The sequence below is a fragment of the Gossypium arboreum genome, chromosome 11 (genome assembly GCF_025698485.1).
Source record: "Gossypium arboreum isolate Shixiya-1 chromosome 11, ASM2569848v2, whole genome shotgun sequence".
NCBI classification, from domain to species: Eukaryota; Viridiplantae; Streptophyta; class Magnoliopsida; order Malvales; family Malvaceae; genus Gossypium; species Gossypium arboreum.
Genome location: NC_069080.1, coordinates 3,169,150 through 3,197,108, shown reverse-complemented (window position 1 = coordinate 3,197,108; position 27,959 = coordinate 3,169,150). Strand labels below are relative to the sequence as shown.

Here is a 27,959-nt window from a genome sequence, read left to right as displayed (position 1 = left end):
TCTTCTCGCTTCCCTCCAGTCCTTCCTTCGTTCCTCCATGGGAAAGAAAAAGTTAAATAGAATACTTGAAAAATCCCATTTCCTCAAAAATCGAAACCTTTCCTTCTAAAAAGATAAAATCTTTTGTCGTAATTTACCATTCTGTCTTTCATTTCGCATTTCAGGTTTTTTTTTTCTCCTGATCGGTTCAATCACCCACTCTTTTGTAAAATTTTATTTTACCCAATTTGATTTTGATCATGTTGATCGTTTCTGATTAACAAGGTTTACATTTTTATCTACAAATCGGGAGATTCTTTTTCTTTTTTTCTTTTGCTGTTGTAACACTAGGGTTTTTTTTTGATGATCAATTATAATCCTTTTGTTGTAAAGTTCTTATTTTCAGAGGGTACTTTGGGGGATTTTATTGTTTGGAGATGATGGAGAACAGTGAAGAATCAGCAGTGGATGATCAAGGGTCAGGATGGTTTGAAGTGAAAAAGGTGTTCTTCCTTAAACCAATGTTATTAAATCCCCGTTCGCATTTTCATAATTTGTTTATTTTTGTTGCCATTTTAGTTTATTATTTGTCTGATTACTATGAAAACTGGGGATATAGGAGAGTATTTTGTCTCTTCATGTTATTAGCTTAATGAAGTTTTATTGATGCTGCTGCATTGAGCTTTACTAACTGATATTTGTTTTAGTATGGAATACATATATTTAAGTATTGAAGTGATTGCTTTTCTTAGCAACCAGCAATATGCTAAGTAATTTATTTATGTATCTTTATGCTGATTTCTGAGCTAGGATTGGTCATAAGGTTAGATTACGAGTGAAATGTCCTTTATTTATAATCTGATTAGCATTGGAAAGTGAATTGTTTGATTTCAAATTATCATTATTAGTTTGATAATTGAGGTTGTTAAGGTTTAATGCTTGACCATGGGAACTAAGAGTCCAGCACTTCAGTACTGAACCACTCGACTATTGGCAATTACAAATTATTTGGGTCTATCAGCTGAGGGAAATATGTTCCATAAGTTTTTGTATGATTTTACCTGAGTACGATTCCAATGACAAGTTTGATAGGTGAATGTTTTTGTTAAAAGATAGAATCAGAGTCTTAGACTTAAAAGATTCTGTTATTCAGTCAAGAAGTTTGGAAACTTTGCTTTGTTGAAGTTGTTCATTGCAATCCGATGCTTCGTTTTGCTTAACTTTGTTCTTGATGTGGAACTTTTAGTGTTATTGGTTTTTCTGGCTTGTGAGATGGTCGGTGTTCCTTCTTGGATGTCATCTGCTACTCCTAGTTGTGCTTTTGGTCTCTTGTCTTAACTAAAACATTTCTTAGAAAACTACCTTAATATTCTAAATCTGTCTCGTAAACTAGATTGTTATTTGTCAGTGTCGAATGTTGTTTTTATTATTAGTTCTTTTTATTTCTTTCCCAGAAGCACAGAAGCGGCTCAAAGTTTTCGGTGCAAAGTTGGGTTGGGGGGTATTCGACCAAAAATGCTAATAATTTGGTGAGAGGTCAGCCATTGTCGAACAAGAAGGGTGGAGCTGTGCAAGGAAAATATAGATCTTTGCTTCGATCATCTGGGGGGGATTCAGATGGACATACCCGGGATGGTCTTGCAAATTCTACTGCCGAGTCAAATGAAGATGAAAAGAACGTGAATTATCTAGATAAATGTGTTCTTAAGAAAGACTGTGAAGACCCCACATCCCCCAATTCTTTTGTCAAAAATTCTAATGGCAGCTGTGCAGTTAACCCAAAAATTCTATCAAAGGATAAACCCCATATGGTTCACAAAATCAAGTGGGGTGATTTAGAAGACAATGTTCTGGTAGCTCATCATGAAAACAATGTTGGAGCTGAAATCAAGTTCGGCGATATTGGAGATGATAATGTGTTTGGCTGTTCAAAGAATGTGAATACTAGTAATTTGATTTCGCGTTCTTGTACTGACCTCCAAGAAAACACAGTAGAAGCATCCATGGATGACAGAAGTCATTCTTGTGAGGTATCTCCATTGACTCCTAAGGATCAAATAATGGAAGAAACCTGTAAAGTGGTTAATGAAGTGTCTTCAGAAATTGTGGAACCACAGATTGATAATGAAAAAATAATTTCTGCCGATGACGTTTATGAGGACATAAACACTCAACACATCAAACCAATAGAGAATAGTGAAGTAGATCCTAGTTTCCTATCTTGTCAAGCCTCTGAAACGGTGGTTATACCTGAGGTGCCTGATATCAAGATGGAGGTTGGCGAGCCAAAAACATGTGAAATTCCTATTGTAGATGGTGATTCAAGCATCGAGATGGTTTCACTGGATGCATTGTCATTTCCACCCGAGAACATTGGACCTGAAACCTTGAGACAATCAATTGTGACGGATTGTGTACAGGATGGTAAAAAACCTGATCTGTCAAAAGCTCAAATTATAACTGCCCTTGGAGAAGATGATGCAGGAGAAAGCAAAGAAAGGTTTAGGGAGCGGCTGTGGTGTTTCCTTTTCGAGAATCTTAATAGGGCAGTAGATGAACTTTATCTTCTTTGTGAACTAGAATGTGATATGGAGCAGATGAAGGAGGCTATTCTTGTTCTTGAAGAGGCTGCTTCTGACTTTAAAGAATTAACTACAAGAGTGGAAGAGTTTGAGAATGTGAAAAAGTCCTCTCAATTGGCTGACGGTGTGCCAATTACTCTAAAGAGTGAACACAGAAGGCCGCATGCACTCTCATGGGAGGTAAGGATGCTTAACTCTTTTCTTCTTCTTCTTCTTCTAGCATCATGTTCATGCCATCTAACCATTCAATATGGAACACTATAAATGCTTTATCTTGAATGCAGGTTCGTAGAATGACAACTTCACCTCACAGAGCAGAGATATTGTCTTCATCCCTAGAGGCTTTTAATAAAATCCAACAAGAGAGAGCTAACCGACTTTCATGTAACAGTATGATGTCCCTGGGGCAGGACAATTCCAATTGTGCTTCTACATCTGGTGATAATTTGAAGAAGCCACTTATGCCGTCTGATGTAACATCCGTCGATAAAGAGTTGGGGATAAAGTCAAGAAAACTCCGTGGAGGTTCAGATCTTACTCAAGTGAACCTAAATGGAGAGAAAAGAAGCAATGAATCAGGCAAATCCAGCAAATTAAACTCTGTTCAAAATGGTCGTGACCCACCAAAGAACTATATCTCTTCTGATGTTGCTTCGTCTAGGTCACTTCTTAAGGACAATCCCTCCACATCTGTTATCGGAAAGAGCAGGAGAGAATATCTTGGGTCTGAAACTGAGAAGCTGCTTTCTAGGAAAGATAAAACATTAACAGAAAATGTTGTTGATAAAAAATCAAAAATTTTGGATCAGGTTAGGAGGCAAGTTCCTCCTGATAAGGACAAGGATAAGAGAAATGCTACTTCATGGAAATCCATGGATGCATGGAAGGAGAAGAGGAATTGGGAAGACATACTTTCATCTCCCTTCCGTGTTTCTTCTCGTGTATCTTACTCACCCGGAATTGGCAAGAAAAGTGCTGAACGTGTCCGTATTTTGCATGACAAACTAATGTCCCCTGAGAAGAAGAAGAAAACTCCAGTTGATTTGAAGAAGGAAGCAGAGGAAAAGCATGCACGGGCATTGAGGATCCGAAGTGAATTGGAGAATGAAAGAGTTCAAAAACTTCAGCGCACCTCAGAGAAACTCATTCGAGTCAATGAATGGCAGGCTGTTCGGACTATGAAGTTACGAGAGGGAATGTATTCCCGTCAGCAACGTAGTGAATCACGACATGAAGCTTTTCTTGCAGAAGTTGTGAGGAGAGCAGGTGACGAAAGCAGCAAAGTTAATGAGGTTCGCTTCATTACTTCATTAAATGAAGAAAATAAAAAGCTTATGTTGCGTCAGAAACTGCAAGATTCAGAGTTGAGGAGAGCGGAAAAACTCCAAGTGATGAAAAGTAAACAGAAAGAAGATATGGCTAGAGAGGAAGCTGTTCTAGAACGCCGAAAGCTTATTGAAGCTGAAAAGTTACAACGTCTTGCTGAGACACAGAGGAAAAAGGAGGAGGCTCAGCTTAGAAGGGAAGAAGAACGGAAGGCATCAAGTGCAGCTAGAGAGGCAAGGGCCATAGAGCAGCTTCGGAGGAGGGAGGAAAGAGCTAAAGCTCAGCAAGAGGAAGCTGAACTCCTTGCACAGAAGTTAGCTGAAAAACTAAGTGAAAGTGAACAACGTCGTAAATTTTACCTTGAACAAATACGGGAGAGAGCTTCAATGGATTTTAGGGATCAGTCTTCGCCTTTACTGCGTCGGTTAGTTAACAAGGAGAGCCAGGGCAGATCCACACCAACCAACAGTGCTGAGGATTGTCAAGCAAATGGCAGTGCTATGTTAGGAAACTCTGCACTTGCAGCAGGCAATAGTTCTTTGCAACACTCGTTGAAGCGAAGGATTAAAAAAATTCGACAAAGACTTATGGCTCTGAAATTTGAAATTTCTGAACCTCCTGCTGCTCCTGAAAATACTGGTATTGGATATAGGACTGCAGTGGGAACTGCAAGAGCGAAAATTGGGAGGTGGCTTCAGGAACTTCAGAAACTACGACAAGCAAGAAAAGAAGGAGCCTCAAGTATAGGGTTAATTACTGCAGAAATGATCAAGGTATACCAATTTTTAGACCACCATTCAAAGATATTATGATCTTAACATCTACCACGGTTGTGATTTATCAACATGGGATGTCTTCTTTAAGGATATTATTAGTTTTAATGGAATTTATATGAACCCTTTAGTGGTAACATTCAGAAAATATTTTCTTTGAATCATCCTAAGGAATACTTTAATTAATTCACTCTTCTGATATTTCAGAGGATTACAAGTACACAAATCTACTTTTAGCTTATTAATGTCTTTTTTCACTATATGCTGTTAGGATCATCAGTGCTCTTTTATAAAATAGAGTAGCAATGTATAGGTTCACGTTCTATTCAATCTTCAGCACCCATTCAAATGGTGGGCGGGGATTTGATGCTCTCTTTCTAACTCATTTCTTATGAAAATTTCCTGGTGATTAGTTTCTGGAGGGAAAGGAACCCGAGCTGCATGCTTCTCGCCAAGCTGGTCTGCTTGATTTTATTGCTTCTGCCTTGCCTGCTTCACATACATCGAAACCCGAAGCTTGTCAAGTGACGATACATCTTTTAAAACTTCTGAGGGTGGTGTTATCTACTCCTGTGAACCGGAGTTATTTTCTTGCTCAGAATCTTTTACCTCCTATGATCCCCATGCTGTCAGCAGCACTTGAGAACTATATAAAGATAGCTGCATCTTTAAATCTCCCTGGAAGTAGCACCTCACTTTCGTGCAAAACTTCTCTTGAAAATTTTGAATCAGTCTCTGAAGTATTGGATGGTTTTTTATGGGCTGTCTCCTCAATTATTGGTCATGTAAGCTCTGATGAACGGCAACTCCAAATGCGGGATGGCTTGCTTGAGTTATTAGTTGCCTATCAAGTTATTCAACGTTTCCGAGATCTTTTTGCACTTTATGATAGGCCCCAGGTTGAAGGGTCCCCATTCCCTTCATCTATTCTCTTGAGTATCCATCTACTGGTTGTTTTGACATCCAGTCCCGGAAATAGTTGCATCAATTGGGAATCCTTACCTATTGAAATGGAACCAGGTAGTGAAAGTCAAGAAACTAAGATTGCAGCATCTGTGGATTCTAGATGTTCCTTTGTAAATAGCAGTACTGGAGACATTATCCCTCAATTCTGTGCGCTAAATGGTAGCACAATGACCCAGCTATCTGAAGTACCAGAGGATAGACCTTTGGATGAACCTTGTGGAATAAATAAAAATGATAATCTAGTATTCATCGGAAAAGACGGTGAAAAGAAGATGACGGATAGTTCAGTTGAGTTGAGCAATCTTAGCACTTCCAAGATGGATGTTACAGATGCATCACAGAAAACTCTGGTTGAGCAAAAGGAAGAGAAACCCGTCGTAGTTGCCAGGGAGGAGAAACCGAATGAAAACATATCAAGCTTGAAACAACCAGTGGCATTCCTTCTTTCCGCTATATCAGAAACTGGATTAGTGAGCCTTCCTTCCCTGTTGACTAGTGTGCTACTTCAAGCAAACAATAAACTACCTTCTGAGCAGGTAACTTTGCCACCTTTTGAAAAGTTCCTTTTCCTTCTTTTCTTCTTTGATTTTATGTCATGGAATCAAATAAGATCGTTTTATGGAATCTTTTAAAAACTTCTGCTGCTTCAGCCCTTTTTTTTTATCCTTATCTTTTATTCTGATTCTATGATCATTTCGTGTGCCTATAATGACTTGGGTATCGGCTCATGTTATATTCAGTGTATTGTTTTTCACTCTATGCTTATTGAGCAGGGAAAAGGGATTCATGATAGGACATGACCAATACAAATCTAAGCTGCTTTACTTCTGATGAAAATAATTTTGGTTTGAGCAAATTTTATCACAATCTGTTCATGGTTTGATGAGACCGTATTTTATCTAAATTGTTATTTACGAAATATTTGGAATTGGAATGTTACCAAGGGTATGGTTTTGAAGAGATAAAGTGGTCAACATCCCTAGAACCAAGCCACTTGTGGGAAAACGGTTACTTTGTGGTTGTTTTCTTCGTACTGAAGATATCATTTTTGTTATTGACCGTCAATTCTGTTTCAGGCTTCAAATGCCCTTCCATCTAATTTTGAGGAGGTAGCAACTGGAGTGCTGAAGGTTCTGAATAATTTGGCTCTATTGGATATTACTTTTATACAGAGAATGCTGGTGAGTGAATTTCATGCACTATATTGGATATTGGTTGTATGATAATGGTGATAGAGGTTTTAGCTTGACTCCACGATTCTTGTTATACTTACGCTGATTTTGATATATGTTGTGATAAAGAGAACTAATCCGGTCCCCTTTTTACCCCTTTCAGGCAAGGCCGGACCTGAAAATGGAGTTCTTCCACTTGATGAGTTTCCTTCTTTCTTATTGCACAAGCAAATGGAAAGCAGCTAATGATCAGGTGATGTATTTTGTGCTCGTCACGGTTTTCTAATGCAAACCATCTTTCGTTAAATGCATGCATGAGTTAAAACCGATATGAGAGGAATCATGCTGTACCCAAGAAATCTGTTTGAGTTTCAGAAATCATATTCTTGACATATGCTATCAAATTTGTCTTAGATTGGTTTGCTTCTCCTTGAATCTCTGCTGCTTCTTGGTTATTTTGCATTGTTCCACTCCGGGAATCAAGCTGTTCTTCGATGGGGTAAGAGCCCCACGATCCTTCACAAGGTCAGTGATCTTTGCAGTTTTTTCCCTCTTTATCTTTAAACGTTTCTCAAGATACTAACTGTTGAGGTGGAAGGGTACAGGTGTGTGATCTGCCATTTGTGTTCTTCAGTGACCCAGAATTGATGCCAGCATTGGCGGGGACGCTTCTTGCGGCCTGTTATGGCTGTGAACAGAATAAGGATGTAGTTCAGCAGGAACTAAGTATGGATATGCTACTCTCCTTGTTAAAATCTTGCAGAAGTATCTTACCAACCATCAAAACATCCAATCCCCACCCGGAACTTCTTTTAACAGACGAATCAAGCGAGTGCAACCAGCAGGGTTCTGATATGAAAAGATCTCAGGCTGATATTCCCTTAAAATCTAGTCGATACAACACCAGAAACACAAGGATCACTGGCGGAAAGGGCAGCACCATAGGAAACAGCCTCAAATTCAGCAAGGCGAGAAACCAAAGAGATTGCAGAACAACAAAAACTTGTGAAGAAACAATTACCAGACATAACAATAACCTGCCAGTTTTGGGGACATCACTAACGTTATACTGCAGATTCCCGAGCAACTTCATCGACAGAGCTGAGCAGTTCTTTTCAGCTGGGATCTCCGATGACAGAACTGTGAGTTAAACTAGCATGAAATACCACTCATCGTAGTTTGACATATACAGGCCTTTTTCCAGTAGGTGAGTTCATAAACCCTAAATAACTGCTACAGTTGATCAAGATTTTGTTCATGATTACTGATTTTCACTAGGTTTTTTCCCAAGCTATCTGTGGTTAAATAAATTCTTTTTAGGGAAAATGCTAACCACTGCCTGTGTATTAAATGAAAAAAAAATGGTTAACTCGTAAAATTATTATTGATTAAATAATCCTTTATGTCTATAGGCAAAAATGTTGGCTCATGAAGGTAGCATATGTTTCAACAGTGGTCTGGTTTTTGCTTTAAACTTTATAAAGACACAAATTATTGATATGAAAACACGAAAAGTATTTAAATTTTATGAAATATTTAAAATGATTATGACAAAAATATGTGTATTCAGCATAAATAGACAAATTGTTCGAGTGTAATTGACGCATTTTTCTGTGCTAATTATACAGAGAAAAGTAGGATACAAAATAAGCTATAAAACAGAGCATGCAAAATCAATATAAATCTATTTGTATTATAAATTAATTTGAATAGTTGCAATAAGATTCTATTAAGGAAGAAAGTTTGCTTGAATCGAATGAAATCGAATTGAGTAAATTATTTGGGTTAAATTAAAAATTAAAAATATCAAATTAAAATTTTGTTATAGTATAACTCACTTGAATAATTTTGTTATAGTATAATTCATTGTATGTTTGAGCACATAAATTTAAAATTATAACTTTTCTAAGTAAAATAAGATACTTTAGTATGATAAACTTAAATTATTATTAATTTGTATAGGTTTTAAAATTATTGTTTTAGAAAACTTTTAAAATTTTAAATTTTTATATATTTTTAGAATTTATTTAAAATTTATATTTTCTAAAATATATAAGATATAGAACTTTTATGAATATTCTAAATTTTAAAAATTACTTTGAAAGTTTTTGTAATTTTTGTTGAGAGTGGTTAATTTGTTTATTTTCAAAATTGATAGAGACTAAAGGAGTATTTACAGTAATTTATTATTTAAATTTAATTTTTATTTTTATTTTTCAAAACAAATCAATTTTACTCACTTCTAATTATGAGCGTCTGCAACACACTTAAGGCAAAAGTGCCTCCTGGCTCCTAGTATAAAGCAGACCACTAGAATAGCGACCACACAAGTGACACCATTGCCGATCAAGCAAGGGCTTCAAGGTTGATGGCGTCTCGTTGAAACCATTGGTGCTGGTTCTGGATAATTCAGCACAGGTTTTGTGAAGGGAGAAATTGCACTTTGAACAATGATAAGATGGAGCTGAGATTGGGAGCATGCACCCATCACAAGGCCTATCATTGTCCTCTTTCATCTTGTCTTCTAACACCAAATTGTCTTGGCTGAAATGTTGTACCCCTATGGTTTTCTCCACGTACATTCAAATTCAATCAATTAGACAATATGTGTGTAAACATGAAAGATAATCCTTAAAATTCATAAATAAAAAAGTTCAAAAAATTAAATAACTGATAAGTTTCATATTTTTGAAAAGGTGGATATTATTTAAGATGATAGATTATTGTAGCATTCCTATGAAATTTCCTTCGAACATGGAGATGTAGATTGTTGTTCAAATAGATTGAATTATTATTTAGAAAATCTTAATTTATAGGTGATGACTTGTGAACTATGAAATAAATTTATTTATAAATGAGTGTAATTACGGTTTTGATTTTTCTTTATTATGTTGAAATTTAAATTTAAATTTTTATAATTTAATTATAACTTGGTTTCTCTTTTATAATATTATTAATTAATTCAAATAGTTAGCTTTCTTAACTATTCTAGTATTGATGTGAATTTTTTTTAAAAAAAATTCTAATTTTTCGGGCTGACATAAATTTTTATATTGCGGGGAGTGTTTTGAATAGATCAAGGCTGCAACCTACTTTTATTACTTAAAAAAATAGGAAACGAGAATGGTTGACAGGGGTATCAACATGAACTCTTGGTGCTTTAATGATGGACTCTAGGGACATAGGGACATAGTCGTTGCGAATGAAGAGAAAAGGTTGTATGAAACAGTGATGCCATGTTATCTATATTCTTTTTCTAATAATTTTATGCTACATCAGTATTTTCATTTTTTAAAAAAGTTAAATTCAATTTAAAATCTTGAATTCAAGATGAAATTTTGATGTGACATAAAAATATTGAAAAGAATAATATCTCTATTTCATACAATCTTTTCTCATGAAGGAATGATATATAAAGAAAATGATAATACAAAATAAGATATAATACAAAGCATGACATGTAAAAGCAATGAAAATAAGATATGATACAAAATTAATATGACTCTATCTATATTCTATAATAAGTTTTTTAGTTGGTGTTATTAATGAATTGGGTTTTAATTTTATTTTAAAATTATAAAAAATTATTTTTTCTAAAATAATAAATATTATTTTAAAAGTATTTATATTTTTATATTTTTGATAAATTTAAAAAGATGCAAAGTAATAAATATTAATTTGAAAGCATTTATGTTTTTTTATAAGAAAATAATATACAATTAACAAGATTCATGAGATTTAAACTCAAGCCAAAGATAACTTCATTGCCTCATTATTACCAGTTATAAATTTATTATTATTTCAACTAAAGTCACATTTGATTTTTTCACCTGTTGTGCAGTAATCTAATATGATATAGAATGAGTAAAACAAATTATATTAATATGCTAAAATTGAAATAAAAATTATGCGAATAACTCTCTTAAATTTGAAGATTTTTCTTGAAAAATAAGATTTTCTTTGAAAAAATTAAAATACACAACGTTGTTTTGATTATTCCTTCTTTATAACGTTATTTTGGATAATGTGCATAATTTTCAATAGATTTGATGAAAATAATTTTCATACATCCTTAAATTTTATTTAAAAATAATAAAAGTTTTTAATTCTATTTGTAAATTTCTTATTACAATGGGTGGATAAGGCAACTTTGGTTTTCGTAGTGATCCAATTTTGAAGAGGAAAAAAATGACCATTTTCCATCTTTTCAGGTGTCTGAGATTCTAAAAACAGAGCAATAAGTAAATGCATGTTTTATTAACAATTTATTAGATTTAATATTTATTTTTAGCTTTAAAATCCCATTTAAAACAACCAGCTGGGTTCAACAGGATGAGCCAATTACACATTGGAACCAGAGGTAACATTGGTTTAACTCCACCTTTGGATAGTTTCACTTCATCATTTTTCATTGCCGTTTAAACTTCATATTCAACAAAACTTCACGATATTAAAAAAAATAATTTAAATTTTGAGTTAATTAAATTATATTATTCAAGTTTATTTAAATAAATAATTGAATTTCAAGTCAAGTTAAATTTTACAATTCGAATAACTCTAATAATTCAAATAATAAATTAGTATAAATACTCTTTGATCATTGTCAATTTTAAAATAAACAAATTAATATCTCAATAAAATTACAAAATAATTTTTAAAATTTAAAATATTTAAAAAATCATAAAAATATATAAAAAACCTAAAATTTTAAAAAGTTTCTAAAATACTAATTTTGAAACCTAAATAAGTTTATGAATTATTCTAAATATGTATAAATTGATATGTTTAAATATTGTGATATCGGATTGGATTATTCGAATATGTATAAATATTTTATTTAAAATGAATTGATATGATTAAAATTTATATATGAATAAAATTTATAGGAGCCTCCTAAGCATTCATTGCTTATGTGTTTGTCTTCTTTTACTTTTCAAATTATTGAAAGCTCGATTGGGTTGGAAACTTGTCAAAGTTGTCTCACACTATTCATCGATTCTATCGGTACTTTCGAATGTTTTGATTTTAGTTATAATGACATGTATAGATATTTTATTTAATGATGGTTTATACGTAATTTGTTGGGTTAGCCACTTATTTTGGCTTGTTTTGGATATCTAATTATGGCTTGTTGATATGTGTAATGTTAATTGTAGATTGACCGAGAAATATGGCTTATTTTCGTCCACACAGGCAACGACTTTTTTTGTTTTGAAAATCAAATAAATACGATTTCAAATTTAGGTGCTTTAACATGAAATTAATTATATCGTAGTAATAAGATTTTAATTTAACATGTCTAATTTTTTAAATTTAACTGGAACAATTTTGCTCTATTCTATCCAAATTTCATTTCACCATCGAATTAGAATCTGGAACTTTTTTCACGCGCTCACCCCTACCTCAGATAGCTTGGAGATGCAAAACAACTATTTTATAAAGAATCCATATAAAGGAAAACAAAAATGTTCCATGCCTTAAAACAATAACCGAAAATTTCATGAAAAACCAACCAAACAAGACATAACATATAAATTAAGATTCTTTTAAGAAACAAAACAGAACTTCATATTGCTACCCTACGCAGCCACGCAGGCTTGGAAGGCGCAACTTACTAATGACTCGTATATCGGGAACTATACGTCCAACCTCTCTGCATCTTCAAGTACAAGGGTCTTTGCCGGCTTTCCCAACAGATCAGTATACTCTTGGAAAGGAGACCTTGTGAAACGAGTCTCTTTCCAGAAATCGGGAGTCAAGAAACCATAAGTTTTCAGAAGACACTCAAAGGTGGCCTGCAATTCCATTTCCAACAGCAACAAAATCAGATAAACGAAGAAGCTTCTCCACATAAATCATGCAGTAAATATATAACTATCAAACTACGTTAAAAGGACTAGGGCCATTGGATATGTTCAATAGAGGTACATCCCCAACAGCAACAGATAATCACTGATACGAGTGCGTATTTTTCATATGGGTGTTTTCAATTTTTTATGCATTCTTCATACTTGAAAGATCACATCCCTATAAACATGTCTGAATATGTATCAAACAAATCAATAACTCAGATCACTCATGTAATCTAAAACAAATCAAGCATACTGTAATAACGGTTAAAGTACTTGGGAGGTCCCTATATTATAGGGATGGGACCAAATTAGTCCCCCTATTATTAAATGGATCAATTTAGTCCCTATATTGTTAAAAAGAATCAACTAACTCCAAATTGTAACTAAGTTAACATCTACAGTATAAAAATGTCTTGAAAACTTTTTCTTTTCAATTGCAATTCAATTCCATACAAAAGATTTTATTCACAGAACCATAAAAACTTTGAAAATATTAACTCTGATAAACAGTAAATGTTAACTCAATTCCAATTTGACCTTATTTGATTCTTTTTAGTAGTAGAGGGACTAATTTGATCAGGTCCCTACAATAGAGGGACCTCTTAGGTAGATTCGCCCTATAATTACTCAATCAAAGAAACTAACCAACAATCTCAAAGTTGAGGAGCAGGATCTAAAACATTTAACAACCCATTTCCAAATGCATCTAAATAAATCTATAAACAATATAAAATAACAACAAAGCTGAACTAATTTGAAGATTCTATATAGGAAAATTCAATACCTTGACAAAGTTACCGAGAGTCTTAGTGGATCCCCTGGAAGAAGTGAAAACATCTTCGATCCCTGCAAACTGAAGAACTTTCTTGGGGACCCTAGCAGCCACAATCCCCGCACCTCTCGGAGCAGGCACCATCCTAACAGTAACGGATCCACATTTCCCGGTAACCTTACACGGCACCGTATGGGGTTTCCCGATCTTATTCCCCCAATAACCTCTCCTCACCGGGATAACCGACAACTTCGCCAATATTATCGCCCCTCTTATGGCCGTCGCAACTTCTTTGCTGCACTTGACACCCAATCCGACGTGTCCGTTTCCGTCTCCGACGACGACGAAGGCCTTGAAACGCGTGCGCTGGCCGGCACGTGTTTGTTTCTGGACGGGAGTGATCTTCATGACTTCGTCTTTCAAGGAAGGGCCGACGAGCTGGTCGATGATTTGGTACTCTTTGATAGGGAGAGAGTGGAGGTAAATTTGTTCGAGGGACGTGATTTTCCCGGATTTGACTAAACGGCCGAGTTTCGTGACGGGTACCCATTTCTCCTCTTCGTCCTTGCGGCCACGTCTCCTGCCTCTTGGACCACGGTCACCCCTTCCTCCACCGAAGCCGCGCCTAAAAGCGCCACGTTCTCCGCCGCCTCTTTCTGCCATTTTTTGCTCTCCTTTTTTTTTCTGTAGGCTTTGAGGGATCAGATAGTGGGAGCGATGAAATGGGGCGGCTAAGTTTAGGGTTTTAAATGGGGTGGGTGTTAAAAAGGAAAATTAGGGTTTGGGGACATGGGCTATGGTACACGGACTTTACTTGCCCGACAATGTAAGCTTTTTCTTTTCCTAAAAAATCAAAAAAAAAAAAAGGTTTGATTTAATCGTATATTTATATTTCTTCGGAAAATAAATAATTAATTTAGAATTCAAAAATTTAATAATAAAAGTATTTCTGACTCATTTAATAATTTATAGATTATTATTAATGGATTTTCCACGTTAAATCATGTATTTATATCAATATTTGTATTTACTTTTCAAAAAACCGATATTTGTATTTTATTATTAATTTTATTATTAAAATTTTAACTAAATTGAGTGGAGTTTGTTGGAATCAAACCTATAATTTTTCAAATTCAATTTTATTGTATAATTAATTTTTAGGTGAGTCTAATTTTTATATAATTCTTAAACTATTATATTCATTCTCATTAATGTTATTAGAACTAGATGGGAATTTTTAAGCGAATTATTCGCAATTACTTTTCAGATCTGAAACTAAAATTCAAAACATGAATTTTTTGAGTGATTAATAAAAATTTGACCAAAAGACTATTTTTAGCTAATTGTTAAATAAAAAGAAACCAATGAACTAACATGAATCAAAATGATTAAAAATTATTGGGTATTTGGAAGATCTTAAATTTTAATTTATTATATTTAACCCAAATACTGAATCAAAATAATAATAAAAAATTGATTAAATTCTTTCAACATAATGAATAGGAAAGTTTTGTTTACAAGAAGAATTACAATAATAAGAATACAATTTCTTGTGTATTTTAATTATTTGCATATATTTATGAGTTATTATTTGACATTCTACGACAATTGTCATGAGATGCCATAGTTGAAATCTGCTCGATTGCTTGTGATTCTAATTAACATACCCAACACCTCTTTCATGTTCGGTCTATCTTGTGGAGCTTCGGCCGTGCATCGAACGCCGATCCGAAGCAACTCGAACATCTCCTCGGCACCAACCGATAGTCCTGATCCCAAAAGCATAACCGGTATCACAGCTCGACTTGATACATTTCGTCCCTTTCCCATAACACGTTTGCCCCATTCCACCAGGCATTCGTCACCTCCGTCCACAGCTCGTCGACCGGTTGCAAGTTCCATTGCTAATACTCCATAGCTATACACATCACCTTTTGTCGTGGCTTGCCATGTCTGCCCGTATTCCGGTGCTACATAACCGACAGTTCCCGCCACCATTGTGCTGACATGGCTATCGCCAATATCGACAATTCTCGCAAGACCGAAATCCGTGACTCTAGCCCTACCATCTTTATCTAACAGGACATTGCTAGCCTTAACATCTCGGTGAACAATGGCGGGGTAGCATTCATGATGTAAGAACACTAATGCTCGTGCAATATCGACTGCAATGTCGATTCGTTTCCACCATGTTAATCGGATTCGATCCGATATAATATCTTCCAAACTCCCACCTCCCATGTATTCATACACCAATATTTTCTCTAATCCATGAAGGCACCAACCATAGAGCGTTACAAGGTTAGGATGTGGCCAACCAAAGCCATTGCCACTGAGAACTTCCATTTCAGCCCTAAACTCCTTTTCACCTTCAATTCCTTCTCTTTGTAGCTTTTTTACCGCTACTTCTCTTCCATCCGGCAATACACCTCGGTACACTGTCCCGAACCCTCCTTTCCCGAGAATCCTATCGTCCGAAAAGTTACCTGTGGCCCTCAAAATATCAGCATGTGTAAAAGCTGTTTTATCCAAACGGATGACCTTGATAGTATCCGATGATCCACTAGAGCTAGATGCTAGATCAGGTCGATACTTCGTATCTTGTAAGAGATACCTCTGGGGTTCGGATCGGGAATTCACCTGTCTGCAAACCAAAACCGATAGAACCACAAAAGCGAGAGCGGTTAGTGTGAGAGCTACTGCCACTATAAGCACAGCAAATCTGGCTGATCTTTTTCGTGTACCATTATGGTTTGGTAAATGATTTGTTTTATTATCCATGAAATCTGGAACATCCAGTAGCGGATTTCCAAGGTACGAGTCTTTCTCGAACGTTCCGAATTGTCCGATTGTTGGAACAACCCCAGAAATGTACCGATTGTACGAAATGTTGAACTTGGTGAGATCAGTCAGGTTGCTAAAACTTGTTGGAAATATGCCAGAAAAGTTATTGTATGACAAATCTAGATTCTGCAAGCATTTGATATTGCCAATCTCTGCTGGAATTTGTCCTAAAAACTGGTTTCGGGTTATATTCAGGACGACAAGTGGCAATTGACTAATTTGTGCAGGCAGTTCACCACTGAAGTCATTGAAACCCAAGTGCAACATACTGAAATTCTGCATTGTACCGATATCCGAAGGGATTGAACCCGAAAACTGGTTACCGCTAAGTTGAAGATATCCCGAGATTTGAAGTGTCCTAACCACTGAACCTGCAGTGCAAACTGGGAAAAGACCGTAGCCTTTAAGCAACCGGTCCCATATGCTCCTACAACTCTTCCTAGTGAGAATTGTATACACAAAACTGAAAGGTGGATAGTCTGCTGGTATCCACCTCATCATTGCCGAGCACTCACCCGAACCAGCAATGATCGTGTCGTTGCGCAACCGGTTCAACTCAAATGTTCGGGTAGCGCTTCTTCCGATCTTAGCCAACTCAGGAGGAATTCTTCCAGATAGTTGATTGTTAGCAAGATTTAGCCATAACAAGCTAGTGCAGTTCCCAATCTCTGGAGGAATTTCGCCACTAAGAGAGTTGTTTGCAAGCATCAACCATAACATAGAGTTCAGTTTCCCGAGCTCGGGTGGGATCGATCCCAAAAGCCGGTTGAAGGACAGGTCTAGAGTTTGTAACTGTGAGAAGTTTCCATATTCAGGTGGTATACTACCTGTAAACTGATTGTTGGACAGCATCAAGAAATTCAAGCTTGGCATTTGAGAAATTTCAACAGGCAATGGACCAGAGAATTGATTCTTACTCAGGTCTAATCGAGAAATGTTCTGTAGCTTGAGAATACCGGACGTATCGATCCCTCCTGTGTATGCATTCCCATGTAACAACAAAAACTTCACCTGTTTGAATCTCCCAAAAATCTTTTGAATCTCCCCACCAAAACTGTGTTTGCTCACATCCAAGAACTCCAAATTCGTTAAGTTCAGTAAAGATTCCGGTATCAAACTCGAAAACCTGTTGTCCCCTAAGAACAAGGCTTCAATACTGGAAATCGATCCCAATTCTGATGGAATTGGCCCTGTAAAATTGTTTCCCCCTACATTCAAGATAACCAAATCTCTGCAGTTTGATATCTCGCCTGGGAGTTCACCATGAAACTTGTTTTCAGACAGGTCTAAATGCTGTAAACTACAATTGTCTGCAAACATCGAACCCGAAACCACCCCGGAAATAGAGTTCTCCGACACTGAAAATCCAACAAGCCTCGAAAATCCACTCCATAAACTACCAGAAAAATTGTTGGAACTCAAATCAAGATGCTTCAAGTTCCAGCATTCATCAAAGCAGCTACTGATTTCACCAGTGAAATTGTTAGTTGAAAGGTTTGCAACAATCAGGTTCTGGCAAATCCCTGGGAAACTAACTTTGATATCGCCATTAAACCTGTTCGTAGACAAATCAAGCTTTTCTAAACGATTCAACCCTTTAAACACTAGGTTTCCTCCAAGGATATTATGTGACAAGTTGAGGTACACAAGGCTTTTGCATCGGTTCAAATCGTCCGGTACGGCTCCGCCGATGGTGTTGCTCGAGAGATCGAGGTGTTGAAGATTTGTTAAAGCTGAGAAATTATGGAACATTTCCCCAGAAATGTTGTTTTCAGACAAGTTTATACCAATGACTCTTTGTTGTCCAACAACAGACGACGAAGAACAAGAGATTCCTTGCCATTGACATGGTGAAATGGATTTATCAACATTCCATTCTGAATATATTCCTCGGTTTACTCGATTGTGTTCTTCAAGGAATGCTTTCAAATTCAACAGAGCTTCCTTGTCTGTTTCTAGTGAATCTCCATTGACAACATTAGCTGTAAATTAAAACCAGACACAGAAATCAGTGTCTCAAACATGTTGTAGGCATAAAATTTCAGTTTAAGTCAACAGAACAGAATCATCCTTGGAAAACACGAAATCATTTCAATGCATTCATGATAAAATTCAGTATCAAAAAGCAAGTTTCAAACAACTGAACTGAACAAAGAATCCCCAATGGAGAATCCTTATCTGATAAGACGAACATTAAAGTTACATACCTGAAATCATAAGGGAGAATATGAACAAAGTAAAACAACGCCAGGAAATAGCTTGGTCTCCTGATATGATGAACTTCTTCTTCATGTTTTTTTTTTCCAGCTATTTTTGTTTTCGAATAATGAGTTACTTAATCAATTAAGCACCCATCAAATGAGAACATTTGAAGAAAAAGGTTAATGAAATTTGGAGTTAAATTAAACCCGAAAAAAATTAAATTAAAATGTAAGAGAAAAAGTTGTGAACGTTTTCTGAAAAAAAAAAAAGAAGAAGAAGAAGAAAGTCAGTTTAAGAACACAGCGCCTACACTTAAAGACCAGAGACCAATGCTTCGTAGACAAGTTTCCAACAATATCTTCTTCAAATAATTTTTTTAAAGAAAACATTAAAAACTATATTAATTTCAAACATTGTGTAAATTGGTCTTAATCTTAATATAAAACAGTTATGTTTTGGGGGTAAAGTTATGATCTTGCTTATTCATCATTCATTTGTAATATAATATGAACAGGTATAAGACTAAACTATTTGGGAACTTAATTGATAATATCATATCATTATTTATATTTCAACAGTCTCATCACGTGTTGATGAAGATAAACAAAAGCAATATAGTATCAACTTAATAAAAATTATATTTTCAGAAAATAGGTTTTCATATAAACATAAAACAAGTATGAAGGTAAGCTCACTCGTCCTGCATACTTAATGCTTTGGGTAAGGCATTTTCGTATTTTAAATAATCTCGATTAAATTGAAATTAACATTTAATAATTAATAATATTTATCTAAATTAATTTTTTTATGCAACCAAACCAAATTTTAATTCCACTAAGAGTACAAATGTATCAAATAATTACGAAAATAATTAAGTTAAAAATAAAATAATTCAAAAAAAATCAAAAAGTTGACCGAAAAAACGAGGGAGTTGAAGCAGAGAGGTGGGGATGGCCGCCTATGTTGACTGGGGGTTCAAGTATAAGATGAAGGCATATATAATGGCAATCTTGAGTACGATTTCACATTTTTTTTCCTTTTTTTCCTTCTTAAATTTGTACTTGTATTTTTTTCAACTTTAATTTTTTCATTTGACTAAAACCATATATGTTCACAATGAAATTTGAAAAAGTATCACTGTTTTTGTTGGTTGGTTCTAAGAAAATCATCCATAAGAACAAATTAACAAAGGATTAGAATTATATATTAAAAGAACCCTAATTATTTTCTTAAATCTGATAATTTATCTATTTACTGGTTAATTATTATTTTTCTTTGTTTGTCGCAAAAATTTAATATTAAGTTTTCTAATAACCCATTTTTAAAAAAAAAGTAGCCAACGAATTTGGTCCACTAAAAACATAAATTTGTTATGTTTTTTAAAAGCAATTGTGATGTGAGTAGGGTTATCTATCTAACCCAACCAGAAAAATAGGTATAACTTTTATTTAAATTCGGTTCAGATAAAAATATTATAATTTGTGTTTGGTCATATTAATATTTTTTATTTTTATATAAAAATTTTAAGAAATATAATAAACCAAATATATTAAAAATATTAAAATAAATATCTTCCAACAAATTTAAAATAAATTAAAAAATCTTTATACTTAAATAACACTAAGATAAGTGTAACTTTACAAGTAAATATATCGAAAATAGTAGCAAATTTAACAATAAAACAAGTATTATACAATACCCAAACATTAACATTAAAATAGTAACAACATAATAGTAAAATGATAACAAAATATAAAAAAACAGTAGCAAAATAGCAAGTTTTTTGTTACAAATTTGTGACGGGTTGAGCCAAAAAACTTAACAAATACCAAGTCTACTTTCTAAATGATCCTTATTTTTTTACAAGCCCACTTTTTAAGTTTATATTTTTAACCAAACCTTTTAATTTTTCAAGTGGACCCCGATTTGATCTATTGACAACTCTAGATGTGGGTAGCATGTTTTGTTTTCTTTGAAGGTTATAGTGGCGTTCTTAGCTATATTTTTTTCTAGTTATTATTACATTTAATTTTTTATTTTTGGAAGAGTATTTTGAAGATTTTGACATTATCATTGTAGTGCTCAAATTTTATTATCAACATAGCTTGATGGTAGCAAAGCTATGATGTAATTCACAGTAGTTGATTAAAATAGTGCATCTATCATAGTCTACCATTACCAATATAGCAGTCATAGCAGTCTATATCTCTCCACCAAAATTTTCATGACAAACACGATATGTCGTAATTTAATTGAAATTTTTTACTTTCCTGAATCATTTTATTTAATGATGGTTGTATGAATAAAAATACAATATATAATTTCAATTATGATTTCAAACTTAATTTTCTTCAATATAATTTTTTTTCATATTTATAATTGACTTCCATTAATAAGATGAGTTGTTATTACAATCGATATCGTATTAATTTATAACTTGCGCTACCGTGTTGACTATTAGAATTACTACATTTTAGGTAAAAAATCCTTGTCGAAATAAAAAGTAAATACGTGTCTTAGCCCTTTCAATTACCGACCAGTCTTGAAAACATGTTTCACATGTAATTTCCCATACACATTGTTATTCTCGTAGAAAAAGATAGTCAGAAGAAGAGATAGCAATTAAAATTAAGATGTAAAACTTTACGTGGTTGGATGAATTATATTTCTAACAATCTTTTATCCATTAAAATGCAAGTCAAAAGAAGAAATGGCAGTAAAACCCGGTCTCAAACTTCTAACAATCTTTTATCAGGTTGAATCATTAATATAAATTGCTTTACATCGTAATAATAATTAAAAATTTTATCACATACGTATACATATAGAAATTACAAATTTAGAAAATAAAATTTCTGTTTAAAATAACATAAAAAATAATAAAACATATGTTTTGAAACAATTAATAATAGCATATAAAATATACATTATTAAAATAAAATACATTATTAATATATATAATTGATTAAAGTAATAAAATATGCATAATAAAATTAAAATGTATAAATATATTAAAATGAAGTTTTAGTTGAGTGGTAAATTAAAAATTTTACTAATACAATTGACATAGATTCAAATCCTACCATATGTATGTATTCATTTTAAAAGTGAAATGACTAAAATACCTTCAAATAATGTTACTTATTTTAAATACAAAAGGGTATTATTATAACTTCTTAACTAAGTCGATGACTCGATTGAGGGTGACACTAACTCAATCAAAGGTTTTATTAAATAATATATAGTTTGGTACTCAAGTTTGATCCTTATTTCTAACGTGATACCTGTTTTTTTTATCTAACTTGGTACTTGTATTTGACATAAATTATACATTTCGATACATAAAGATGACAATATTAACTTTTTGGTGTATAGATATTTTACATGTTTATAATTTATTTCAAGTAAATTTTGATGCATGTCTGACTTTTTAAAGTAAAAAAATATTTTTTATAGTAATTTTTTATATAGAAAATTTAAATATTTTTAATTTAATTAATTAATATATAATTTAATTTTCCGAAACATAGCAAGGAATACTCTAGTATTGATAAAAGGAATTCTACATTAATAAATTGATATTGAAAATAGATAAAATTAAAAAGGAATGCCATAAATGTCATAAAATAAAATAAAATTAACAATCCATTGTTTTTAAAAACCTAAAACCTTGTATCATTCAATTCGGTTTTCAGTTTTTTTAGAGGGTTAGTATTAAAATTAGAGTAAATAGGTAAATATAATACAAATATTCGAAGAAGTATGACATAAAATTAAACTAGAGACTCACATTATATAAATACAAATATTAGGAATGATTTTGCAGTGACAAATATTGCGAATGTCAGAATGATCCATGAGTGGTGCAATAACGCTGACAAGTTAAATTTAAACATAATTTGAGGGATAGTAATAAGGTTACTGAAGAATAGTGATAAAGGTTATTGACTGCATAACCAAAGCGACAGGAGGAGGACTGAACCAGTTGATCGTTCTCATAGATTCACCATCACATGTGCGAAGTCTATTAGAGGACATAAACATTTCGCTGCATGAAGTGACGCTTGGACATTAATCTTGTTGGAAATTTATTCATGTACTAATTTTATTTTCTACCCAAAAAAATGACTATATGTATTAAAAAACAATATGATAGAGTTTATTTATATGAGTCAAGATTATTTCCGATTCGAATTACGTTGGCATGAATTTAATATTCAAATTATTATGTTAATAATAAAATAATACTTTATATAAATTTAATTATAAAAGTATAATAGATTGATTTATTAGCTTAATCGTCATCGATATTATTGTGAGTGTAGGAAGATCGAAGACATGAGTTTAAGTGCGCTAAAGCATATTATTCTACTATTTAAAGATTGAGTAGGGGTTATAAGTAATTCTAAATATTATGTAAAAAAAGAATAGACATATAGAGATTATATTAAAAATATTAAAATTAAATAAATAAATCAATTTGTAATTAAGGCATTAAAGGAACAAAGAAGACGCAATTTCTCTACTCCAATCATGAATATAATAAAAAATATGAACCAGTTAAAAATCGAGCCGCCCATGATGTGCTGGGTGCGGACCATTTTCTTTCCATTATGATTATAAATTGAATGAAAATTTTAGAAACTATATATATATCATACTCCAACTATATAATTCTTTTTCTTTTTCTTTCTTGAACAGGGAATCCAACTTACTTTAATCACTAATCTAAATACTTATTGGTAATTTAAATTTAATTTTGATGTATTTATAATAATTAATAGTGTTAATTGCATCATACGTTCTCAAATCATAACTTTCATTTTGAATTGGCTCTTAGATTTTCAAACATTTTAATCAAATCACTAAATTATCGATGTTATATCAATTAGGTCTTTCAATTATTAAAACCATTAATTTAATCTTTAAATGACACGTGAGTCTTATATGACATAATTTAAAATAAAATTTAAAAAAAAAGTAAAAAGTTGTCCCATAACTTTCAAAATAAAAACTAAAAATAAAGTAAAATAGGAAGAGAGAGAGAGAATCAGCGATAATTTTTTTGTAGTTAAAATGTTTTGCAATTTAGGGACTAATATAAAACAAATGTTATAAATTAGAGATGTATCGTGAAATTAACCCCATAACTATATATGGGATAAAAGTGTTATGGGTTTTTTACTAAAGTAGTACAAAAAAATAAAAAAATTCTAAAATAATATAACCCAAAAATTATGTACCAAAATGGTACATCCCAGGGTGGTGCCGTCTATGGCAGTGGCGTGACCACCCTGGGTTCGACAGCCTCTGCCATTTTTCTGTTAAAATAAAAAAAAACGAAAAAAAACAAAAAGCTGAAGAAAAAAAAAGTGATAATGTGGGTGCCAGAGGCGACACCAGTTGTGCCTCTGGCAGAGGCGGCACCACCGATTTGACCCCTCATGCAAGGGCTTTATTTTTTTCTTTGGGGGACCATAATATATGGTTCCCAAAGCTTATTTCGGGAAGAAAGAAGGAGAGGAGAAGAAGAAAAAGAAAAGAAGGAGAAGAAGAAGGAGAAGGAAGGAGGCGGTTGGTGAGGGAAGAAAAAAACCTGGGACCCATACCACCGGTGCTGTCTCTGCCAGAGGCACAACCGGTGCCGCCTCTGGCGCCCACATTAGAGGTGCTCATGGGCCGGGCCCAAAAAATGGGCCTGAAAATTTTTCCAAGCCCGACCCAAATAAAAATACTAAAACCCTGGTCCGGCCCGCCCGTATATTATTTTATATAATTTTTAAATATATATATAATACATTGAAAATATTAAAAAATCAAAATAAATATTTTCCAACAATTGAAAATAAATTTTAAAAATATGTAGACTTAAATAGCACTAAAATAGATGCAACTTAACAAGCAAATACCTCTAAAATAATAACAAAATTAACAAATGCCTTTAAAATAATAATAAAATTAATAATAAAATAAGTTTTATACAATATCCAAATAATAACAATAAAATGTAGCAACATATAGTAATATGGTAGCAAAATAGAGAGAAAACAACAAGAAAATAACATTCAAAAATAATAATAATAAATAGCAAATTGTTTTTGTCATTGAGTGAATTCGGGCCGTGTAACGTCCCCTAACCCTATACCGTCGTCGGAACAGGATTACGAAACATTACCAATCAGTACAGTCCAATTTCAGTCATTAATTAAAATAAACATTCATACTCATCCTAGTTTTAAGATGTCGTCCATTTAATGGGCCCTCGCGGTCCAATATGGACAGTAAATTCAATTTCGAACTAATTTAGAATCAATACGAATTTTTTTTTTATATTTCAAAATTCATACTATATACCGTTGCCAACCATAATTTACTTATTTCATCAATACTTTTAAAACTTAAATGACTCTCATTAAACATCCTAGGTACATGCCATTGTCAATACTCAACATACTTTACTTTATTGAATTCGTGATCGGCCTGGAATGCTGATTCAACAGTCTAGCCTTAACTTAACCTGCGCACGGAAACAAACCGTACGCTGAGTATACACTCGGTGGTATTTCTATAATCCGAACACTTGATAATATAACAATTAAACTTAAAATCACAATAACAAATATAACTATTCATTTATTTATTTTATAGATAAGTTTCATTTACTTACCATAAAAATTCTATACAAGCCATATAACAAACACAACAACATATTTGCTCAATTCTTTTTATTTTCTTACCGTATAAATTCTTTACAATATATTCACAATTCATTTGTATTCACACATTACTTCTTAACAATATACCATTTTAATTCATTCTAACATCAATCATCATCCATTTGAACTTCACTCATTTCATGAACCTTTTGGTTCATGTTTTCAATCTCATATCTCAATTTCAATTCTCAATTCAATTTCTCATTTCATTCCAATAGCTCAATCAATCAAATTCACTCGATTTATCTTTTCACTTATTTACCCCTATTAACAAGACTCGGACTCTGATAGATACGTGGATTCCTCCCAAACACAGCAGAATATCCAACCCAAACACACCCGGAATATTATAAATCTTCCATAACACACCAGTATATCATATCCTCCCAAACACACCAATAAGGCATTAAATGCCTCTTCAGATAAACCGAAATATATAATAACAGAAACATCTTCTCGGCCGAACTACAAATCTCCTCATCACATCATAAATCCAATGGCATGCCATTTGTATCCAATCTAGTCCGATACTGTTAATAGGGTATTTGATTCACTTTCTCAATTTAATAAATCTTTCATCAATATACCATTCTAATAATCACATATATTCACACATTTTCATAATTTCATATATTTTCATTCAATTCAACAAATATATTTCAATTATTCACATTCATTCATAATTCAATACAACTGAATTCACTTTTCAATATAAAATATTCAATTATCACAAATCTCATATATTCATATCAATTCCTCATATTCCAATCAATATAATTTTACAATATAAAATTCATTCAATATTCAAATTTTTACATAAATCATATATATAATAAATATTTCAATCAATATAAATTCAATCAAAATGATTTCAATCAATATAAATTTAATAAATTCATCACATACCAAAATCAATCCATTTCAATTGTAAAACATCATAATTCTAACACTAACAATTGTCATATGTTTATAAATATAACAAATAATGACTGAGTTCAGATTATATAAATACAAACCGTAATTTTCGAGCTAACTCCAGTTGACTTTGTCTTGTCCTTCCTTAGCCGAGATTTTCGGTACCACATTGACTACGAAATTAATACAATTCATAATCATTAATACATTACTAATTTATATCTTGAGTTACAGAATTCTAAATTAAGATCCGTTAATTTTTCCTGAAACTAGACTCACAAATCTTCTTACCGTAAAATTTTCAGAATTTTTGGTTTAACCATTAAGTACAGTTTATTCTTTAAATTCACCCCTATTCTGCTATCTGACAGTTTCGACCCTTCTTCACTAAAAATTAATTATCTCACAGTACAGAACTCGGATAATATTCCCATTGATTTCTCCTAAAAATAGACTCATTAGGGATTCTAAACATATAACTTTAACCCTCTAATTATTTTTCTCCAATTTTTGGTGATTTTCCAAAGTCAGAACAGGGGAACCCGAATTCATTCTAACCTTGTCTCACAAAATTTATTATATCTCATAATTTACAATTCAATTGCTTAAACCGTTTCTTTTATAGGAAACTAGACTCAATAAGTTTTAATTCCATATTTTATTTATTCTCTAATTCAATTTATACAATTTTTGGTGATTTTTCAAACTTAGACTACTGCTGCTGTTCAAAATAGTCTTGTGCAAAATGTTGATTTTCTACTTTTAATTTCAATTTAATCCTAACTAAATTCACTTACTTTTCTATCTTAATTCATACTCTATTTCTACTCAAATTTTAACCAAACTTAGACATAACTATCTATTTTTCATCATAAAACCATAATTTCGAAATTCTTTTAATTTAGTCCTTAAAGAATAAAACTTATGGATCACTTTACAATTCAATCCTTATTTCATTTCTAACTTGAATTTCTATCAATTTAGCCTTTAATTCATCATTTTACTCAACATGAACAATATTTATAAATCTAATAACTTTCAAAATATCAACTTAATTTCATCAAAACTTTGTTCTAAAGATTTTAAAACATCAAAAATTAAGTAAAAGGACTAAATTGACATACCTATTAAAGTTTAAAGCTTCAAAACCTTGATTTTCCCTTTTCTCTCTTTCTTTCTTTCTTTCCTTTCTTTCTCCCTGTTCTTCTCTGTTTCGTTTGCTTTGTTTTTCTTTTTCATTTCTTTTATTTCATTTATTTCTTTATTTTATTTCTTTATTTTATTATTAAACTATTATAATATTTATTATTTATACATGTGTATATTTATTAATACACATGTATTAATTTTTCACCTTACACTTGTCATAACTTTTATTTATTTAATTAATTAATATAAAATAATATTACTATAATATACTTTAATTATTATTATTTTATAATAAGTAAATACACATGTATAATACATATGTACCATTTATATTTGTACACATTTAACTTATTTTAACCATACATTTGTCACCCTTTTGGCTTATTTCTTATTTAGTCCCTTCACTTTTCTTTATTCTATAATTAAACTTTCACACTTAATTCAATTTAATCATTTCCACTAATTACTCTTAATTAAGCTAAATTTACTTAATTAAAGTCTAATTAACCATTCAATTGACTTCGTAAATATTTTTAATAAATATTTACGAATCTATTTTTTTAGAAATGGAGACCCGAAGATTCACTTTCCCGATAACCGTAAAATTTGGGTCATTACAGGCCGGGCTGGGCCTGGGCCAAAAATACCTTACCCGAGACCTGGCTCGTTTTTTAAACGGGCCTTTTTTTTGTCTAAGCCCATTTTTAGGGC

At 32.5% G+C, this 27,959-nt stretch overlaps 3 protein-coding genes and 1 long non-coding RNA gene across 4 annotated transcripts; 1 reads left to right on the top strand and 3 right to left on the bottom strand.

Annotated features, from left to right (window-relative positions):
* The first annotated feature begins 16 nt into the window (after positions 1–16).
* Positions 17–8,217, top strand: LOC108466911 (uncharacterized). Its single transcript, XM_017767279.2, has 8 exons — positions 17–482; positions 1,434–2,741; positions 2,846–4,660; positions 5,074–6,162; positions 6,703–6,807; positions 6,962–7,051; positions 7,213–7,323; positions 7,404–8,217. Exons 1-8 carry the CDS (start codon positions 417–419, stop codon positions 7,947–7,949), a joined length of 5,130 nt encoding a protein of 1,709 aa, XP_017622768.2. The 5' UTR covers positions 17–416; the 3' UTR covers positions 7,950–8,217.
* Positions 8,218–12,217: 4,000 nt separating this feature from the next.
* Positions 12,218–14,237, bottom strand: LOC108467326 (40S ribosomal protein S2-2-like). The gene is made up of 2 exons (XM_017767949.2): positions 13,435–14,237; positions 12,218–12,593 (listed from the first exon to the last, which is right to left on the bottom strand). Exons 1-2 carry the CDS (start codon positions 14,083–14,085, stop codon positions 12,435–12,437), a joined length of 810 nt encoding a protein of 269 aa, XP_017623438.1. The 5' UTR covers positions 14,086–14,237; the 3' UTR covers positions 12,218–12,434.
* A 588-nt stretch (positions 14,238–14,825) lies between these two features.
* Positions 14,826–19,066, bottom strand: LOC108466883 (probable LRR receptor-like serine/threonine-protein kinase At1g74360). The gene is made up of 2 exons (XM_017767238.2): positions 18,474–19,066; positions 14,826–18,248 (listed from the first exon to the last, which is right to left on the bottom strand). The coding sequence occupies exons 1-2, from the start codon at positions 18,556–18,558 to the stop codon at positions 15,034–15,036; spliced, it is 3,300 nt and encodes a 1,099-aa protein (XP_017622727.1). The 5' UTR covers positions 18,559–19,066; the 3' UTR covers positions 14,826–15,033.
* A 7,021-nt stretch (positions 19,067–26,087) lies between these two features.
* Positions 26,088–27,350, bottom strand: LOC128284060 (uncharacterized). The gene is made up of 2 exons (XR_008274368.1): positions 27,224–27,350; positions 26,088–26,272 (listed from the first exon to the last, which is right to left on the bottom strand). It is a non-coding gene; the product is annotated as an uncharacterized LOC128284060 (long non-coding RNA).
* Between the last annotated feature and the right edge of the window lie 609 nt (positions 27,351–27,959).

What these genes read in the sequence shown, in the direction of transcription:
- LOC108466911 (XM_017767279.2), top strand. Translation starts at nt 417, where the DNA reads ATGATGGAGAACAGTGAAGAATCAGCAGTGGATGATCAAGGGTCAGGA. An exon ending in ATAAACTACCTTCTGAGCAG is followed by an intron (nt 6,163 to 6,702) that starts GTAACTTTGCCA and finishes ATTCTGTTTCAG; the next exon opens with GCTTCAAATGCCCTTCCATC. An exon ending in CTTTTATACAGAGAATGCTG is followed by an intron (nt 6,808 to 6,961) that starts GTGAGTGAATTT and finishes TACCCCTTTCAG; the next exon opens with GCAAGGCCGGACCTGAAAAT.
- LOC108467326 (XM_017767949.2), bottom strand. Translation starts at nt 14,085, where the DNA reads ATGGCAGAAAGAGGCGGCGGAGAACGTGGCGCTTTTAGGCGCGGCTTC. An exon ending in CTCTCGGTAACTTTGTCAAG is followed by an intron (nt 12,594 to 13,434) that starts GTATTGAATTTT and finishes ATGGAATTGCAG; the next exon opens with GCCACCTTTGAGTGTCTTCT.
- LOC108466883 (XM_017767238.2), bottom strand. Translation starts at nt 18,558, where the DNA reads ATGAAGAAGAAGTTCATCATATCAGGAGACCAAGCTATTTCCTGGCGT. An exon ending in ATTCTCCCTTATGATTTCAG is followed by an intron (nt 18,249 to 18,473) that starts GTATGTAACTTT and finishes TTTAATTTACAG; the next exon opens with CTAATGTTGTCAATGGAGAT.